This window comes from Oculina patagonica, chromosome 9, assembly GCF_052425735.1.
Source record: "Oculina patagonica isolate OP01 chromosome 9, crgOcupat, whole genome shotgun sequence".
NCBI classification, from domain to species: domain Eukaryota; kingdom Metazoa; phylum Cnidaria; class Anthozoa; order Scleractinia; family Oculinidae; genus Oculina; species Oculina patagonica.
Window position 1 is genome coordinate 13,972,603 of NC_135766.1, and position 20,779 is coordinate 13,993,381.

Here is a 20,779-nt window from a genome sequence, read left to right on the forward strand (position 1 = left end):
GGATGTGATCGGTGAACTTGATCGCTTGACATCTCGGCGTTTTGGGAAGTTTTTGCACAAACACATTACGGAATTAGACGAAGTAGTCGATTGCAAAAAGGAGATATTACTTCAACCGGGAATAAACTGTGGAATTTAGCCAGGACGTCGAACACGGCGGTCGAAGAACTTAAGTGGGTCGTGTGCCCTGTTTAAGATTTAAATTAATTTTTTTAATTATTAATTTTTTAGCGAAAATTCAAGGGGTCCAGAAAGTGGTCCATAAATCGTTTATTCGATCGATTGCTCGAATCGTGAGTTTGGGACGCTTGTAAAAACACAAACGATTTAGAACGACTGGTCATTAGGCTATACAAACATTTCATTTCTTTTCACATGTGCATCTCAGCTTAATCGAAGTTAATGTTGGGTTTTGGCGGGTAGAGGTAGCATGTAAAATTACTTCTGTCTACGGCAACTTTTGTCTACGGCCGTCCACAATTTCCGTCCACATCTACATAGTTTTAATATCGTATTCATTGATTGCGTGCTCTACAGCACGCAATCAGTATCAACAAGCTAAAAATGACGTACTAACCCAAAACAGTGCAGTTTTTGCCATCTCCTCCAAATCCAGGTTTGCAGGTACAGTTGTAAGAACCCATTGTGTTATTGCAAATCGCATTAACATCGCAGCCATGGGAGTTGGTGGCACATTCGTCTATATCTAAAACAACAACAACAAAAATTTGACTTGTTTAAAAACAGCCCAACTTCAGTCTAACTCAGGTGAAATGACGAGCAGCAAAATGGCCGTGCAAAAACATGCGGCCTGGTGTCAGTCCCACGTGGCCATTTTTTATGCTTATTTCTTTTCTTATAGATCGTGAAGCGGCTACTCTTTCAAAGTCTCAAAAACGACTGAATTAAGTTTAACACAAAATTGTTGATTTTTTTTTTTTTGCCTTAATTACTGTAGCTACATTGATATCCTATGTTCGGTTTTAAAAAAAACTCTCCTAAATTTGATTTCCCCAATGATGTTACTCTCTTAGGCTTTGGTAGATTGTGCTAGCACAATTGTTAGCATAATTTTAGCAATACGAGCATTATTTTAAGCTTCTATTTCAGTTTAGCACTGCTAGCATAATCCAAGCTTTTATGCGTTGAAAAAAAAAAAAAAAACAAGAACTGCTAGCAGTTTATAATCGTGCGGGTAATGTTTGACCACCTGACCTCTTTCAGTGCTTTGGCTTAAAGGCACGGCACCGCACAGTAAAATCTTTAGAAAAGCAGTCACTTGAGAAACACACAAGCCGTGTTTGCGTTAGTCACGGAGTGAACGTGACATGAATTTCCTTTACCACATCATCTTTTGCTTTTTGAAACCACATGCCGGCCTAGCCGGAAAAATGCCTGCTTACGCATGCAAATATTTATTTTGTTCCGAATGTTCAATAAAATAAACCCAAAACAGTTCATTTATAAGAAAGCCAAATCACGTCAAAATAAAGAGTAGACTAAGGCCATCCTATTGTGTTTCTCCGTTGAGCGTCTTTCGACAAGCTTTTGGTAATTCCCCTGGCGCGATGACGTGTATCCCGTGCTTTGACACATTCTTGCTGAGCTTGCAACTTACGTTTCGATTCTCAAAATACCGTAAACTCAAAACAAAAATTGGGATACATCCAGAAAATAAGTCGTCGTTTTGCAATATTTAACACGTTCCGGGTAAATTGTAGGACTTGTACTCGCTCCGAGCCAAACGCTTGAGTAACACAACAATAAATATTTCACACAAACAGAGCGCAGAGTATTCAAACAGAAAATAGGTGAATGATTATTTATAGCTACAAGCGAGAGATCGCGTGACATGGGTCTCACGTAGTGGTAGTGTTAAATAGCTTGAACATGTCCAAGCGGTCTGTGTTTTCGCTATGTGATTATATTCAACCCTCTCTTCTTGTAAAATATGGAATGGAACAAAATTATACATTTCAGAGAGCAGAGTGTTCATGTTAAACGCGAGTGATCGGCTGATTGCTATGAAATATTAAATCTTGCGTGACTGTTACAGAAGAGCCGGCTGGGCCGCGTGGGTCTGGATCGATTTACCGACAAAACAAAAAAATCTGACACAGATTATGAATCGGGCCCAGGCCCCGCCCGATTAAAAACATCATAGTTCTAGAATAATCCATTTCTATTTTATTTCTGTAATGTTTTTGGAAAATATTGAGGCCTGTGCTAAGGCCCATGGTCAAATATGGTCCGGCAGACTCCAGGTCATCCTGTGCATATCTGAGAGACTGAGACTCTCCTTAAGCCACCACGCTTATGGCTCGGCGGCTCGGCCCTTCTGGCCTCAGATCAAAGATGGCGTAATCCTCGAGTGCCTTCACTTCCAACCCTTTCAGCACTTCCAGTGCCGTACCCAGAGCTTCAACCAGTCTAGCGAACGTGTTCCTAAAAGTAATACCGGAAAGTACAAGGAAAGAGGTTACTCAGATCCAAAGAACATTCATGAGTCCTCGTGATCGAATCGGAGAATTCCCAGGGGGAAAGTTTTTGTCTTCGAGGTGGAAAACTGTTTTTCAATGGGTGTAAGGAGATATTGAGCTCTAAAAAGAGCACTCTTTTTATTTTCCTTAAAATCTAAGTAGCATAATTTCGGTGACAGAGAGCATAATTTTAAGAAAGTACCATAATTTTGGCATAATTTCTAAAAAAATATGAGTACTACTAAAAGCATAATATGCTTTTTTCCGGGCACAATCTACCCAAGCCTAACTATCTCTGTGGTACGCATTAATGTTCATTACCAATTTTGAATTTTGGGTACATGAAATTAAATTTGTCACTTTTGGTCTTCCATTTAAACGAAACTTAAAGTAGTCCGGTTTACAATTGTACACAAGTAGGCAGTGAAGAGACTGAGAAGATCGACGCGGTTTTCCGACGACAATTTTCCACATTTTGTGTTTACTTCGAAATTATACGGCCTACGGCCATAACTGCAGTTGTAAAATCTGGGATTCCAATAGCAGTCATCAAAAGCGAAGAAACACTTTCTAGCTGCCGAAATGTTTCAATAATTACAAGAGATACTACTTCATTTCGCCATATCTTGCTTTATTTTGGTTCCGAAGTGATGCCGCACTCGCCTCGCTTTTATGAACTCGAGCCAAACTCTTCCAAGCGTTCCGCCATTTATGAGTAAGGTGTATGCGCGCCGTGAATTACAAAGTGACTGTTTTAAAGTAAAAGGTAGTGTGTCAGACCTTTAATTAGTGGTCATTAGTGGATGCGTGTGAGCAGTGTGACTTTGGTAGGAAAAAACGCCGTTTTTATTTGACTTTAGACTTTTTTTATAACGAAAAGAAAACCTAGAAATGTAGTCAAATTCTCTTCCACAAAACAGCATTACTATCCTCAAGCAATTTGAACTCAACCATGTCAGTTACCTTGTATTTTGCTGAAAACGTGAGGTCAACCCCCGTACTTGGTCCGAAAACCGCAATTATTATACATTGTAGCCGCCAGTTCTATTCTCATTGGTCGAGAGCCTGCAGCAAATTCACGCTGATTTCCAATTTTGATATCATATCTACAGACAATAAGATTAATGTAGAATTGACGTCATTTTTGCAGATAATAGAGTACAGATAATAATCTCGCACAAATGCCACCTTTTCCCGCCTTGCGCATGCTAGTTTGTCTTGCTTGTCAATGAAAGAGATCGTAGCGACTACTCAAGTCTTTTTTTCTGTCTTGGGTAACGACAGAATTTTGTGAGCGGAATTTCTGCGATTGGATTTGACGATTTATCTTGGCTAAGGAATCTTTCTTGCTCATGAGTAGTTGCGTACGCCAGGTGTATTCAAATACTTCAATGACGGTATATATTTTCAATGAGAGTATTTTCACAAGTTATTGAGAAGCAGCAACAACTGTATATGTGGGGCTCCGTTTTTTGGCTTGGCTAGATCAATATTTTGTGAACTTGTATTGATAGGGCTTGTTTCATATTTTTACGCATGTCATTGAACCAGCTTACGAGTACACAGATATTTATACCTTACAACTAAACCGAGATAACGAACAGAAGCAAAAGTAAGACAACAACAACAACAGCAGCAGCAGCAGCAGCAGCAAAGATCATTACTCTTCTTATAACCGCTCAGATCGGCTAACCACAAATCTTACCTTTTACGAGCAGCTCCACTTGTTTGTGAACTTCTCCAAAAACACTGGTAGCCTTGCAAATGTAACTCCCCGAGTCACTGTAAACTGCACTGCTGAACTGTAGCTTGTTACCTGTACCGAGTCCTGCACCACTTAATTTACTCCAGGATACGCTAGGCTTTGGATTACCGTAAGCTGAGCAGTAAAACGTGGCGGTCTGGTGCTGAGTGACAGTGAGTGATGAAGGGGATACAGTCACTGTTGGAATAGATATGGACTCCCCTCGTTCCCCTTTAGGTCCCGGATGACCAGGAGTCCCTGCATTACCATAAAGAAAAGAAAAGGAAAATTATATGTAAATATTAAAAGTATGTCCTCTGTGAAGTCACAATGCGTTACTTTTTTAGCGTCAGAACTGCACAGAAAGTATTTGAAAGTATAGTAGGAAATGGAAGCGTGTGGGTAAGCTTGATATGACGGTATATACTTGTTACTGTTTGCCAAATTTCTAACGATATTTAATTTATTTAGTCTTTACCTGTTTATATATTTTGCACTTATATAGATTTTATTTTAAGCCTTTTCGGTGACGTCTTTCTTTGTATTGAACTAACTTGGCCAGGTTTACGATTGATACAAATAAACAACCGACTGTAACTTCATCTAGTCAATTTCAAACCTAAGTTTTTGAAATAAAGAATAAAGCATCATGTGCAACGTTGTATCATCAGGATTTTTATATAATAAAAAGAAAACTACATGGCCGCTCAAGGTACAAAATCTTTCTTCTCATGTTTAAAAATGTTTCACTCGTTCGCTGCTCTCCCTCGTAAAATGCAACATTTTTTTTCATCACAAATTTTGTATCTCCCTCGGCCATGTAATATCCTCTATTTTTGTTGAAACTGAGGGAAATTCGAAAAATGATGACTTTTCCATTTTTTTAGGAGTTGATTTTTTAAAAAATGATTTGTTATATTTCAATTCGGAACTGTAATGCGTTTATATTCTTTTTATTATTTTCTCAGATGGTTTAGTTACGTCTGCTAGGCGCGTCAATGAGTCTCGCTCTTGCGTGTGTCTTTAAGCTGTGTGATAGGGATGTCGTTAGTGTCTTACTGAAGGCGTGATTCGAACTCGGTGTTCATGAAAGTGGGTGTGAAAAATTAAAAGAGACAGAATATAACCGGTTGTGGTGTATGAACTGTACATATGTTGTTAGTTCTTGCTTAATTACATTTTAAAGTTGTGATAACTTTAAGCCTTAACATTGGTCGTTACGAGTGCTCGTTCGGTTGAGCCGAAAATCGTTGAAAAAAAAAACCCGAAAAAAAAAAATGATTCGATCAAACAAATTGTGGTTTTAGTATTAGTACATGCAAGTCTCACAACACACAAGTAATGAGCGAAATGTAGTTTTCAAGCCAGATCTACCAAACCTCTTTACGGGGACAGCCTCTTATTTATTGATTTCAGTGGAAACTTGGCAAGTCAAGTGATTTTCTGATATTTAAAAATAAGTAATGATTCAGAATGATATAATAGTCCATGTACAATGTAGGTGTCTCATAAATTTAAACTTCAATACCTTTATCACCCTTCACTCCAGCAGTTCCTTTTGGTCCTCGTTCACCGCGAGGTCCTACGATTCCCTTCGGTCCGGGGGGACCTGCCACACACACTTTGCCGGGAGTGAGACAGTAAGACTGCACAGATTCCTTAACGATGGAAGCTACGTACATTTTCAATCCATCATTAATTTTTCGAAGGCCATCAGGATACTGGTTGTTGGTTCTTAAGCTGCGACGGGAAATCTGACCTTTGAAATTCACGCCTATAGAAAAGTGAAATTTAATTATGTATGTCAAATAGTTGTCTGATAGCGCTAGGAGCTGGTACAGCTGATAAGCATTTTATGCCGGAATGGACGTGATTGATCGTTTTTTTTTCAAGCCATTAACTGATTTAACAACTCTTACAGGTAATCGATCCCTGCCAACACATTTAATCATTCATATCGCTCTTGTCAACTAGAACTTTTTCTTGATGCAGTAAGAGAGTTTAATTAAGCATCTACGACGGCGACACCGAGGAAAATGTCAATCAAAAAGTGAATTGATGTTTACGTATCAATCCATGATTTTAGCAGTGACGGTCCCAGCCAACACATTTAATCATTCATATCGCTCTTGTCAACTAGAACTTTTTCTTGATGCAGTAAGAGAGTTTAAGCATCTACGACGGCGACACCGAGGAAAATGTCAATCAAAAAGTGAATTGATGTTTACGTATCAATCCATGATTTTAGCAGTGACGGTCCCAGCCTCCTGTGGGAAAATGAAGATATCATTGACATTTTTTAAATTTCTTTATGACATGATTATATTATTTTAATTTTTTTTTAATCCGCAAAATTGGTCAAAATTTTATTTCTTTTTTCAATAACGATAAACATAATGATTAGCACACAAGTGGGGAGGAAAAAGAGATTCATTAGTAGCCTCCTTTCGAAACGAGGGCTAGAGGACACAAACAAACTAGTGTCCTCTAGGCCTCGCTACCAAGTTGAATTTCAATAATCGAAAGAAGCCCATTTGATACACCACTAAACGAGTTTAAATATCAGTGAACTTGAAAATGCTATAAGATTTTTAGTCATTTCATTATGTTATATATATCGTGTGTTGAATTTCCTGTTTTTCATGCTTTATTTGCCAAATCTTATTCAAGGGTCAGTAAAGTTCGGCCTGCTTGTGAAATACACTCCGGGTCACTGCGTGAGTCTTGGCATGTCTCGCTTTATTGCTTCATAGGCTTCCGTCTTGAACGACGAACTACCGAGGCTAAAGCAACACAAAACATGTGAAAGAAAGCGGTTGAACAGCAGGCAAAATTAGACAAATTAGAGCAATTATGGCGAGTAAGTTCGGCAGTTGAAGAATCGTGCACTATCTTATGTAGAGTAGTATATGCACATCTCGCTTAAATCGACTCATAGAAAGTTGCAGATGGTAAACAGTGAAGGATACGAACAATAACGCTGCTTGAACACTCAACCGGAGGAACACTTAAATCTGCTTAAATGTGAGTTGTTCCAGCAAGGCGATTGTAGCTTAAATGGATACCAATTGGTTGATCATCTTAACTTCATTACAGCAATGTTTGGCCGTATCTGGCTTCAATGTTTTAGACCCCAGCTGATCGAACTAAATGAATATTATCATTCTTTATCTTTGCGTTATTGCAAGTTCAATCAATTTTAATACTGAATCGTTATGCCAAAATGCCCGAATATCGTTGTCAAAACTTCCTGTTTTGATCCTGTGGAAGTAAAAAGAAACAAGTCCTTATTCCTACATCACTTACCACTGACAATATCAAAGTTCTCTTTCACACGAGCTTGATGAGTAACGTCTTGTTCCTTCAAAGCATCTTTGATTTGTTGAATTTGTAGCGTGAATTTTGAATCCATCATTTTCGTGTCATGGACCACTGTCTCCATTCTCACGAACAGCGCGATCGTCAACAGAATCGCAGCAAAAGACAAAATGGAGGAAGCCTTGTGAAGATTGTCGCTACGTTTCTCTGTGGACATTATTTTCGATTCTTTTACACAGATATCCCTTGTTCTGAATCCTTGCGAGAGGATGTGAGGTGCTGAAAACACGAACACTGTACGTGATGTTTGATCTCAGCAGGAAGGAACTCGTCAATGAGTTATAAATATCCGCGATATAACATTACGGTAAAAAGATCGAGAATTCCGGAAAAAGAGGAATTTTTCCAGAAATAACGCACATTTTCTCCATTTTGTTGATTTTTTTTTTATTTAATTGCCTTTTAAACTGAACGATGATATCTTAAAAAACGGTAAAATCATAATTATTACCACTATCTGTGGTACGTCTGATGGCAAAATGGAGGGAATCGACTGTGATTTTAGCCTGGTTTCCAGGCGAGAACATTAAACATAAAGTATATGCATGGATATTATGTCAGTCAATGAAAAAGGCAAGAGAAATTGAAAACATACCTGACGGTGATCTCGACCTTCGATTGTTCAAATTTTTTATCGCCGTTCAGTCGCAGGCAGAATGTCCGCGAGTACAAACCATTTACATTAAAGTTTTCTTGTTTGGCTATATAATCTTATTTTATAATGTTATGTTATTCACCTCAGTCGTGAGTACAGACCTAACTGTGTTCGGTCTGTACTCACAATCTCGGTCAAGATCTCTCATACAGACCTTCTGCTCGGTTGATAACAACTAAGTACAGTTCGTTCAAAGTTTAATATAAACCCTTTATGTCCCAATTCAAATAAAACGATAGTGAACTGAAAGTAGACAGCACAATTCAATTCTCTTGCTATTTTAAGGTTTTTTATGTGTTCCGTCAAGAATCTTGGTTTCATTGAAACAAATTTTGAATTTTTTTGTGTAATTCTTCAGCTCATAAGGCCATGGCATCTTACTTTCTCTTAGGAAATTGACGACTTGTAGTCACAAACATGTTTGGCGGAATCTTGAATCAATGAGAAATTAACAGTTATAAAAACAAAAACAACAACAAATCTATAAGAAATTGCATTAAAATAACAACAGCACTCCTCGTTCAAGCCTGTAAAATGGTGCATTGTGTAAGATCAAAGATGTTAAAAATATCTGCCAAAACAGGACGCGATAGCAGACGAGACAAAAACAACCACTGAAATAGCAAGATAAAAACAAACAAACAAGCAAACAAAAAAAAACCAACAGATAAAGAAAAACAGATAAGAGAAAAAAATAAGTAAGATGTCTAAAAACGAAAAGGGAAGCTTAAGTATTTAAAAAAATTTGTGAAACAAAGGCATTAAGAAACAAACGAGACAAAAATTTTGTGGACCAAGGTAAAAAACAAATGAATGAAAGACTAATTAATGAATAAAAAAAATCAAAGGTATACGAAAATAACAAAAAAAGACTAAGAAACAAAACAATGAACAGGAATATGTCAAACAAAGAAAGATATCACGACAGGCATAAATAGGAGTGATTATAGAAAGTGATGAAAAAATAAAGTTAAATGGACTTAAGCTTAATTATAGGCCGACCCATCATAGGAGACCCAGGGGCAGTTAGTGGGGCGAGGGAAACGCGAAAAAGCAGGTAAAAAATAGCGCGAAACTGCGGGCCAAAAAAAAATCGGCATATAAAAGTTGGATTGACTGAAAATGCCCCTGGGGAAAGAGTCTTACCAGACCAGTTCAAAAAGCTTTTTGAATACTGCCTCCTGATTGGGCAGAAAAATCTTTTGTATTCCCTTTGTATTATTTTGCCCAATCGACGACCAGCTTGACTACAGTACTTTTGGTGTATTCTTATGCGAAGTATGTACACAAAGCCAGTTCGCTCGCCATATCTGTCTTGCTTGTTCGCCAAGATACTTGCTCGGGAAGGAAAAAGTTTCGGCTAGTGCCTCCCCTGGTCGAAAACGTCAAAAGTTTGCCCCTGGGTCTCCGAGGATGAGGCCGACCGAATTTAAGAATAAAGGCATTAACACAAAAAAAGTAAGAGCAGAAACAAGAGAGAATGGAGACAAGGAAAGAAAGAAACTAAAAAGGTAAGTAAGCAAGAAAACAAGAAAGGAATAAGAAAGAAAGAAAGAAAGAAAGAAAGAAAGAAAGAAAGAAAGAAAGAAAGAAAGAAAGAAAGAAAGAAAGAAAGAAAGAAAGAAAAAAGAAAAACTACGGGTAGACTAGTAAGCTCGCTATTTAGCCTAATTAGCACTTCACTACCCTAATCAGAGCTCCTGTTAGCCTGAATAGCATTCTGGTAATTGGTAGGGCAGTTGTCCTTTCAGTACTAGTTAGCCTAGTTATCCCGCCAGTTAGTCTAATTAGCACTCCGGTTAGTGTGACCAGCAACCCGATTAGTCTGATTCGCAGTCAGGTTAGCCTGAGAAATGTTAACTTTCATTTGTACTCTTTGGGTTACGCAAGATATTCTATTTACGTTAAAAACATGCTGGGATACCAGAGGTAAAAGGAGAACCGAGAGGTTTGTACGTTAAGCTGGCGTTATATTTAAATTAGACCCTATTGGCGATTAAGTCATGTGTTTAGTATGAATTTCCGAATTTTAGCAGCTATGGATTATTCGTACTGTGTGTAAAAAATTTTCATCTTTTAATTTACAGCTACACTAATTCGTGCTTAGTCGCGTCGCAAGGAGACACGAGAAGGGAAAGGCACTGAATAAGTGATATAATCTATCTCGGCATCTAGAGTTAAATTAAACAATATCATTAGGGAAATTCTGTACTGTGGGCTGGACTCGGAGATCGGTGGGACTGACGTAAAAAGCGTTATTTCACTGTGCTGCGCCGTGCCTTTTATGCAAAAACAAGTTATACTTAAGTCAGTAGTCAAGATTCCAGGCCTAGCTATCGTCCTAAGCTCGGTGAGTTTCTTGTTTTCTCTAAATTGGCCTTTTCTACACAACTATAATGAGCTGTCACATAGTTTAGGTGCTTACCAAGAAAGAAAATTATAAAGTCTAAAACATGTTCATTGCGGATTTCTTTAAGGAAGGATTATTTTCTCCGTCTTCTTATGAAAAAATCATCCCCGATTCCAGTAGCTATAAAACCCAATTTTCATGCGAAAATAAAAGTCGCGAGAATAGGACTTATGACATTATGGATGAAGTATACAAGAACAGAGGCGAACAACGGAGAGAGATCGTTAAGACAAAAACTGCCCACGAAATAAACTTTTATTTTCCCAAAACAAACGTTCAGTAGTTACATCCATCTGTACTTGAAATACATGTACACTATAAAGACTGCGATGTTGTAGTTATACGTCAGTTATCACATACCACATTTCAATCATCAGACATTATTGTTATTATTTACTCACGAAAGTAAAATAAAATTAGCACCATACATTAGTTATCGCTTGGGGTGATATTGTGAACTGAGCGTTATAGCTTAGCATCAAACCACAAAGACCTACAAATATCTAAAAAAGAAATGCAAATAAGCGCCTGTCCCGATGCCCCTCCTTATTTCGCTGTGTTTAAACTTTCACCAAAAATATCAATATAACTGTTGAGCTTTGTAATGAAATAAACTAAGTTTTCGTACAGTATTGTAAAATATTGAAAGGTTGTTTAAGCAGCTTTTCTAGACTCCTCCACTGTTAAAACAAATCGCCCCTGAATTGAGACTCAGTAGCACTGACCGAACAGAAAGCCGTTTGAAGAAAAGGGAACTATTTTCGTGATGACGAGAAAAATGGAGAATCTGTGAATTCCCATGCACCACCATTTTCGATGATTTTGACAACGTTTCATTGTTGCCTTTTTTGTAACACTATAAAAGAGCCTTTGTCTTGTGCTGATATGTGCAGCAGAGAGATGTAATAAAAACAGCGTCACAAGAGCAGTCGATTTTTCTCAAAAACGTTTCAGCTAAAACATTTTCAACAATTTAATGGCAGTTTGTTCGATCAGTGGAAGTTTTTTTAAAAAACCCCCTGTAAAACGCTTGCAAGTATTTAGCACTTATTTCGTCGACCATTTTGAATCCCAGTTTGTGTTAAGTATACATGTAACGTAAACAAACATGATTTCAAAATAAACTGTACACACTGTAACCCGTGACATACTCTTTACCATACCATTTCCATTCTTGTCTTCAACTAAGCTACAGTGAATAAATATTTTGTTGAACACAAACCGAGATTGAATTTCCACCCGCTACTTTTCGTTCATGAGAGTACATGCCTTGGGTATTGCGTATTTTTTTTTTGTACATGTATACAGTCAAATCCACTGTCATCGAAGTAAGAGTTCGTTTAAGAGCTGTTCTAGTGAATCTCCCGTAAATTAAAGTACTTCATGCTCCTTTTTAACTCGGAAAAGAGTTGTAGTGAGCGAAGTGAATTCACTCCTTCCATCCTTCCCTCCTTCCCTCGATTCCTGTAAACATAGGCACGCAATACGTGCAAGTGTTTTACGGCCTCTAGAGAATTAGACCTGTCCTCTGATAACCTACATTTCTTGTTAAGTTGAATAATATTAAAATGCCTAATTACCAGCCGAAATATTGTATGAATACCAGTTTTCTTGAAATACCGTATTTATTCAGCTTTAAGCCGAGACTCTAAACGTTTGGTTTTTAGAAACAGTTAGACTCCGACAAAAAAAGCCGAAACACTCGGAAATAAGCCGAGACCCAATTTTTTTCGTCGCAATCTCTTCTACAATAATTATTTCTGCCTGAGACTGTTTCTGTTCCTTTCCTTCTGTTCCTTTCTTTAAGTTTAGTTAATTTGCAGAATCATAGACTACGAGCAGTCCCTATTTTTTCGCAGAGTTCGAAAAAAAAAATTCGCTTCAAACTCGACGGACTCTGCGAAAAAATAGGGACTGCTCGTAGTCTAGCAGAATCACTGCTAACGTGACTTTTTAAGAGAAGGAGGGTCAAGAAGGAATCGATCTATTTGACTTGTTGTCGCGACACCATAAACTGGCAAATCAGAAGCGTTCGTTCCCACGCGCTTGGTAAACATTGTAACACGATCTGACAGAAATCGGCTGCATTTATATTTTTGTTCAAAAGCGAGAACTTAAAATACCACGACTTCTCTCACGTTCTCTGCTAAAAGAAAACACTTCAGAAGAGTTTGATTGGATTGAGGATACTCGACAAATACTGGTAACAGCACATATTTCGTTTTGATGACATTTAAAGTTCACCCGCTTGATCTGCTTGATCTTTTCGCAAGCATCTTGGCGAATTGCGACGAACTGAAGATTCACCGAATCATCAGGAATCATCCCGTATTCTCTGGCGATTTTGCAGTTGTTCTGAACTGTCTCTACCTCGGCAACGACTTTTAATTTGAAGGTTTAGTTGTTTGAAAACCAGTAGCTTTTGGCATGATGATCGATAACTGCTTTTCGGAAAAATGCGTGATTGTTTGAGATGGGATTTTGAACTCAGGTGGGTGAATGTTTTGTCACGCTTGTGTACGGTTCTATTAATAAATTCATTCTTTATCAGTGATTTGTTGTTTTTCAATTACATAGTTGTGATTTAACTAATATGTTGATTCGCTGCACGTGGATTATTTTATAGTTTGAAGGAAAAATCGTGTCTCGGCTTATAGCTGAGTGATTTGGGTTTATTTTTTGTCAGAGTCTAACTGGTTCCAAAAACTAAAAGTCTAGGGTCTCGGCTTATAGCCGAATAAATACGGTACATGCATGCTTAACTACCAGCCGAAATATTGTATTAATGTCAGTTTTCTTGAAATAGACCAAAACTTAATTTTTCTAATGATATTATTATTTTGCCTAACCTTCAAAAAACAAAAAGGAAAAATAAAAAGAAAGAAAACAATTTGCAACCGATGGGAACTCTATCACTTGCCCTTTCGGCCTGCTCTCGATGAGCAGCTAGATGACAATGGAACTAAACTAACATTTGTTTTAGCAAATCTCTCCTTGTCAGTTTGTTGTTTTCGATTCTTGTTTCATAATAACTTTTCCGAGTTTAGTGGCTCATAGCCACTTTGAATAGTTATTTATGCCTGTAATGGTGATAGCTCGTAGAAGCGGTGCTGTTTTCACATGTTTTCAGTAAATCTAATAATTTTCGCCAATTTGCAGCGACTTCGCCTGCCTCATGCTCGTTGTCGCGAGGTACCGGGAATGTGAAGTTGACTGTAATGCGCCTTAATTCAATTACTTCGACATAAATAGTTCATTACTTGAAAAATATCATAGATTACTATTCTATTTCTCATTGTACTTACAATAGCACATACCAAGATATATATTTATTTCCCCGCAGTTAACATGATTTTAAAACTTATGTAATTATATTTGGAGTATAAAGTAATGCAGAAAATTTACAACTTATAAACAACCATATCTATAATAGAAAACCCAACTCTTTTCCATTATGGTATTAATTCTACCATTCGAGCCAGTTTAATTGTTTTGAGTGTTGTTTGGAATTAATAAACACCTCCAAGTTTTGTAAGAGTTAGTTTTGTTACGGACTAAATCCATTTAGGAGAATTCGAAAGCGAAGCACTTTGCCAAGTCAAATTGAGTAAACTAGCAATTTAACCATGCACGGCTAATGTATTTTGGTTTCGTAAAGAAAATTATTAAATAGTCTCAGAAAATCAACATTTGTTGTTACTTTTTTTTAAAAAGTCCCACGTCGTTTTTGTTCTCCAATTTGGTTTGGGATAAAGAAAAAGCGAAATTTTTCCCTTTCTAGGCAGATAACTCAACAATTTTCACAAGGCCAACATCATTAGAGTTACCACCAGTATCACCAGAACAACCCTGACCACTACAATACGAACCCCCGCCCCCTCCGGCTTGATTAATGGTAATACCACTTCCTCCCCCAGAGTACCCTCCCCCTCCACCTGATGCACCCTGATCTTCTGATCCCCCTCCCCCTCCACCAAACCCTCCCACTGCTCCTGGGGATGGTCCCCCGTTATTTCCACTGTTCATGCGGCCAGCTTGACCTCCAGTCCAGCCTTGAGCACGTGACCCGCCTCTCTCCCCATGTTGTATGCCTTTTCTGGCACACCCTTGAGCAAACCAACCCGCACCCACTCCCCCATGGTAGTTGCCACCTACAGTGTTACATTCACCTGGCTGCCCCCCAGTACCTCCCTTCCGAACTTTAGATGAGTCTTTCCCCACACAATTTTTGCCACTTGTTCCCGACTGACCATCCACGCCGTTATATCCACCTGACGCACCCCCTCCCCCTCCGGCGGCTAATAAAAGCTCATTTCTTGTGGTATAAACAAAACTCCCTCCCCCTCCCCCTGTACCAGCATCGTGCGCCACAGACAGTCCAAGCTGAGCTGCTGTCTTGGTAGTTTTTTGTCCTCCTTTCACCTCTACTGAGTTTCCTCCTCTCTGTCCCACCGCAATATTCAGCACAGCTCCTTTAGTCAGTCTAAACTTTTTTTTTTTTTTTTTTTTTTTTTTTATTGAGAACAACAAATTTTCTTACAATACTAACAATACTTACAATACCACAAATTACTTAAACAAAACTAACATTACTTACAATACTAACATTAACTACATTACTTACAGTTACTAACAGTACAAGAAAACATTGTTAACAATACTGACAATACCTTATATCCTAATAAAATACTGGTGTTACCTACCATATTAACATTACAAAACTTACAATACTATCTAATTTACAATACTGTATTTGCTTATTACTTATTTAAATCTACATATATATTTCTCTCTTTTTTTTTTTTCTTTTCTTTTTCTTTTGTTTTTTGCTATGCTTTCAGTGATACTAACAATGCCTCATGCCACAATTACAGTGCAAAAAGGAAAAAAAAAAAAAAAAAACAGCAGAAAAACTATGCATATATACAAATAACAATGACGCAATGAAAAAAAACTACATAATGGCTAGACGGATCTATAAATAAATTTCACATTTGAAAAAAAACTAAACCAACACTTGGTTTACAGAAACTAGATTGGTGGATAAATCAAACGGATAAAACATGGAGATAATTTATAGGGAAAAAGTGTAGAGGAGATTAACAGAGAAACATCTTCCACTTGTTTGTGAAGGCGGTCAAACGATTACTATGCAAAGCTATTTGTTTTTCAATTTGAATAATGGAATTCAACTTACTCAAGAAAACAGACAAACAAGGAGGCGCTCCGCCTAATTTCCGGGAGTAAAGATGATATCTCGCAATTAGAAGCACAAGATCAACGGCTGTGTTAGTCGGGATTCTTAACAGCCCCATCAAATGGAGATCTGTGAGAACAAACTCAGTCCCAAAGCCCTTTTGAAAGAGAAATTGTTTAATATCTTCCCAAAAACATTGCGTTATGGGACAGTTCAAGAAAAGATGGATGATAGTCTCTGTTTGTTTTGCACAGAAGCAACATTTATTTGAAGGTATAAGATTGATTCTCTGCAGAAAATCATTCGTGGCAATCCTCCGATGTAAGAATTTAAAATGGAAGGTTCTTAATTTGGTGGACGCCGTGCAATTAAAAGCAATTGTGTATGCTACTTTCCAGTCTACCTCACAGTCGTTCTGAACATGAAGGTCCCTCAGCCATTTTACTTGGCTTCCAATGGGTGGGATTTTTTCTCTCTTTAAAAGAGAGGTATACACAAAATGATTGATCTTACTCTTAGAGGTAAGATCAGCTAAAGATACTCCTTTCATAATGTTATTGTCTGGCGTCTGAGGATTATGTAGCTTCCTTATAAATGACCTTATAGCTGAAAGAACGGCAAATGATTCAAACCATTTTAGCTCGGGGAACTTAATCCTCAGCTCGTCGTACCTAAGCAGGGTGCCATTCTCGTCCAATAAGTGGGAAATTTTGCAAATTCCGTGGTTGAACCAATGTTTATGGAAAACAGGTCGGTCGTTTATTCGAATAAGAGAATTGTACCAGATGATCTGGTCACCAACATTTACATCAGTGATGTCAGTGACATCCGTAAAATGTAACTCTGCCCAGGCTTCCAGTGCCTCTGGGACGAAGGGGTTACAGACCCCTAACGTGGGGATGTCGTCTTTGTGAAGATTGCAGGTGAAAATATCCCTTCCTCCATGCTTTTTAAGACTGTCCTCGAAAACAAATTTCCATTTCCCATCATTTGTCGGATCCAGGTATTTTTGGATCCAGGAGACTTTGAGAGATTGATTGAACTTGTTTATATCAATCATTTTTAGGCCGCCCTCCTTGTAATCTTTGGTTATAAATATCCTTTTAACCTTATCTCCTTTACCATCCCAGAGAAAATCGAAAAACATTTTATTGACTTTTTGTAATGCTTCTACGGAGGTGGTTAGCGGCGTTAAAATATAGACCAGTTGGGAAACCAGGAGACTTTTAATGATGGTAATTTTTCCGATTAAACTGAGCCTCCTAAACTGCCATGATTCAATTACACTTTCTATCTTTTTGATCCTTACCTCGTAATTGCAGCGGAGCATTGTCTTCCTGTCTGTTGCAAACCAAATTCCAAGTGCAAATACTTTTCCTTTCACCCAGGAAATTTCCGATTTGTCACATTTTATTGGTTCTCTTTCTTTTGCTGAACCCACCCATAGCACTTTTGTTTTCTCGTAATTCACCTTGAGCCCAGAGATTATGTGAAATCCGTCCAAGACTGCAACTGCACGAAGAAATGAGCCCTCAGAACCGTCGAGTATTAAGGTTGTATCGTCGGCATATTGGCTTAGTTTGTGTTCTACTTCATTCGTTTCAAACCCCTTTATGTCTTTATCCCTTCTTATAAAATTGGCTAGTATCTCAGCTGCTATTATGAACAAGTATGGGGACATCGGGCAGCCTTGCCTGACCCCTCTACCTAAGATGAAATGCTCTGAGACCCAACCGTTGTTTTGGATGGCGCTGGAGACATCTTTGTAGAAAAGCCTGAACCAGTTCACCAGCGAGGGCCCGAAACCGAAGTGTATGAGAGCTCGTTCTATAAAAGACCACTCGATCGAATCAAACGCCTTTTCGAAGTCTACAAACATCAGGAGACCGGGTTTATTCGTATTATCCGCAAAGTTTATTATTCCATCAATTAGTAAAATATTTTCAGCGATGGAGCGTCCTTTTAGGAAGCCGCTCTGGTCATTGTCAATAATTTTTGGAAGTACCCGTTTAATTCGATTTCCAATCGCCTTAGCTGCAATTTTATAGTCACAATTCAGAAGAGTGATTGGCCTCCAATTTTTTAGGAGAATGGGGTTTTTGTCTTTCTTCGGTAAAAGAGAAACTATACCTTGCCTCTGGGTGACGGATAGTAGCCCCTTTTGGAAGGAACAGTTGATTGCATTCACAAAAAGAGTAGAGATGTCATTCCAAAAGAATTTATAAAACTCTGCTGGGAAACCGTCTGAGCCTGGGGATTTATTTGATTCCATTGTCTTAAGGGCACTCAAGCATTCATTGGCACTTAGAAGGCCTTCGCAGGAGTCTTTGCAGTCTTCATCAAGTCTCACACTATTATCTCTTGGGAAGAAATCCAAGTCCTCCTTGTTGTTTTGTATTGTTCTACTACTATATAAATCACTATAGAAATTCACGCATTCTTGAAGGATGTCGTGATCGGAGGTTAAAGTTGTGTTGTCAGCTTGGCGAAGTTGGCATAGAACCTTACGTTTAAAATGTCGCTTTTCTAAGTTAAAGAAGTAGCTTGAGTTTTTCTCGCCTTCGTTGTACCACCGAGTTTTAGACCACAAGATGGATCCCTTAGTTTTATATTCATAGATTTTTTCTAGGCTTTCTTTTGCCTCACTCAATTGTTGACTAAGTTCTTCTTTCAGTTGAGGGGGAATGGGTTCTTCAACTTTTTTCTCCAAGTATGCCACCTTTATGGTGGCCGATAACTGCCATTCGATTTTTCACATTGTTTTCTAGAAAATTAAAAATCAAAAGAAAAAAAAAAGAAGATTTAAAAGAAATCTTAAACCAAATTTCAAATGAAGTAAAATAAAATTGATAAATAATGTTAAAGTGAAATTAAAGATAGTTAAAACCATTATAAATGCGAAATTCAAGGAAAAGTTAATTCAAAATGAAATTAAAAGAAAAATAAAATCATTATTAATTCAAAATTAAATGAAAAAGTAAAAGCAAAAGTGAAATGAAAATAAGAATGAAATCGTTTTAAATTAAAAAGTCAAACAAAACGAAAATTTCCATGGCCTATGGCTGCCATAGTATCCCATCGTTCTTTGCAAAGTGTACTATGCAGTAAGAGAGGGGACTGGTGATAGTTGACTTTGCCGTCAACAAAAATGGCTGCCAACTGGAAGAATTTCAAGACGGCGATGAAAGAGAAAAGGACGGGCAAGCGTAAAGCACCTTCCCATGACATCCTACAAAAGGAAGAAATTGTCATTCAACGATTAAGTACTGAGGTTTCTGGTAAGGCTCAGAAGTACAGTCGTATAGGCCCGCGAGAGTTCGTCCCGTTCGAGTATGACGAAGTGACACTAGACAATATAAAACATGCATGTTTACGGCACTTTGCCCCTATAGTGGGAGAGTGCATGATATGCGACGTACTAGCCGGCGAACAAGGTCCATCGTGTGCCTCGTTGGACCAAATCCCAGACCTAAAAGTTGTGCACGTACGTTTTATAGAGACAAACGAACGAGATGCGGATGTTGGAAGCACGACTGAAAAACGCAAGGAACGAGATGATCGACTGAGACGGCCTGCCAAGAAGACATATACACAGTCGTTACCTGCTACCAAAGTCCAAAGCCCAAGTAAAGCCTTCCCAAAGAGTCTGTCCGTATTAGAGATGATGAAGCTCGGGAAAGTTGTTAATGAGAAGTCTACTGTGAGAGTTGAGCTGTTCACCTTTGATCTTGCCGAAATGGCGTGGTCCAGCCAACCTTCAGCGGTAGAATTCAGTATTGCCAACGAGCCTTTTGGCAAAGGAGGGTTTCGAGAAGCCTATAAGGCCACAAGTAAGACGCCTGAATTTTGTCGCCAGCAGTGGGTTGTTAAGAAGTATCTGCAATCTACTGTAGACATTATTAAAGAGACAAAACAAACTATCGAACAACACACAAAGAAGGTGGTGCAGATGCATATGCTGGCAAGGAATTTCACTCAAAAGCTTGAGAAAGAACTAAAAGAGGGTGATAACTTGGAGCTATACGGAAAACCCCTTACCTACAAGCGTATTTTCTTGGGAAGAATCAATGGAGAAACAGGCGAGCAATGGGTTACCGTGGAAGAATTCATTGATGGAGAATTTACTAAATACATCAACAACACAGGATTACCCTGTGGGGAGGACTCTGAAATCCGCCAAAAATGTGAAAGTTTGGCACACTTTTCGTATGAGCGTTCAGACGAGAATATAATGGTGGTAGATATGCAAGGAAGTGCCCATGTATTGTTCGATCCAGAAATCGCCTCTAGGGAATTGTTGGATGGTGAAGAAGTCTTATTTTCTGCTGGCAATCTGTCCATTACAGCAATCACCACTTTCATTGAAAATCATTCTGATTGCAATCTGTATTGCACCCTTTTGGGACTTAAAAAATTGAAGTCCTAAATACTGAAAACACTTTGTACACTGTTAACATAATTATAATATTGATGTTAATAAGGTTTTGATTGTTGGGTTGGCCAAAGAAGCTTATGCATTTATTGTTAATGTCAATTTTTTGACACTGCTGTTTTTTTACAATACTGGTGTTTTATGCACAGTGACACATTGTGTGGACGAGACAAATGAATCGCAAATTGTTGACTTTATTTTTACAGTTGCATACCAGACTGAAGCAATGCTTAATCTGGCTGGTGTGTATAATAACATAAGTATTAGTTGTTGTTTAAGTTGATATAGTTACTGTTACATTTTGAAATATCCTGACACAAATACAAGAGAGTGTATGATTTGCAATGATAAATGAAGAAGAGGAAAGTTGAAATTTTATCTGATTTTGTGATCACTCGGATTACCATAATACATCTACGTTGGAAACAAAATATTGACTTTTGCACAGATTGCTCAATCAAAATTTCAAAATAAATTGTATGC

At 38.1% G+C, this 20,779-nt stretch overlaps 1 protein-coding gene and 1 pseudogene across 2 annotated transcripts in view; both read right to left on the reverse strand.

The window, feature by feature from the left end:
* LOC144666227 (uncharacterized) overlaps positions 1 to 20,779 on the reverse strand; it is a 121,709-nt pseudogene that overhangs the window by 4,986 nt on the left and 95,944 nt on the right. Inside the window, exon 15 of the transcript XR_013573145.1 lies at positions 578 to 700. The product of XR_013573145.1 is annotated as an uncharacterized LOC144666227 (transcript). The remainder of the gene's footprint in view (positions 1 to 577; positions 701 to 20,779) is intronic.
* On the reverse strand, positions 2,158 to 7,860 carry LOC144666263 (uncharacterized). Its single transcript, XM_078527671.1, has 4 exons — positions 7,531 to 7,860; positions 5,753 to 5,998; positions 4,186 to 4,482; positions 2,158 to 2,445 (listed from the first exon to the last, which is right to left on the reverse strand). The coding sequence occupies exons 1-4, from the start codon at positions 7,757 to 7,759 to the stop codon at positions 2,393 to 2,395; spliced, it is 825 nt and encodes a 274-aa protein (XP_078383797.1). The 5' UTR covers positions 7,760 to 7,860; the 3' UTR covers positions 2,158 to 2,392.

Coding starts and splice junctions, on each gene's coding strand:
- LOC144666263 (XM_078527671.1), bottom strand. CDS start 7,759: ATGTCCACAGAGAAACGTAGCGACAATCTTCACAAGGCTTCCTCCATT. Junction 5,999..7,530: donor GAACTTTGATATTGTCAGTG/GTAAGTGATGTA, acceptor ACTTTTCTATAG/GCGTGAATTTCAAAGGTCAG. Junction 4,483..5,752: donor TGGAGTGAAGGGTGATAAAG/GTATTGAAGTTT, acceptor ATGGTAATGCAG/GGACTCCTGGTCATCCGGGA.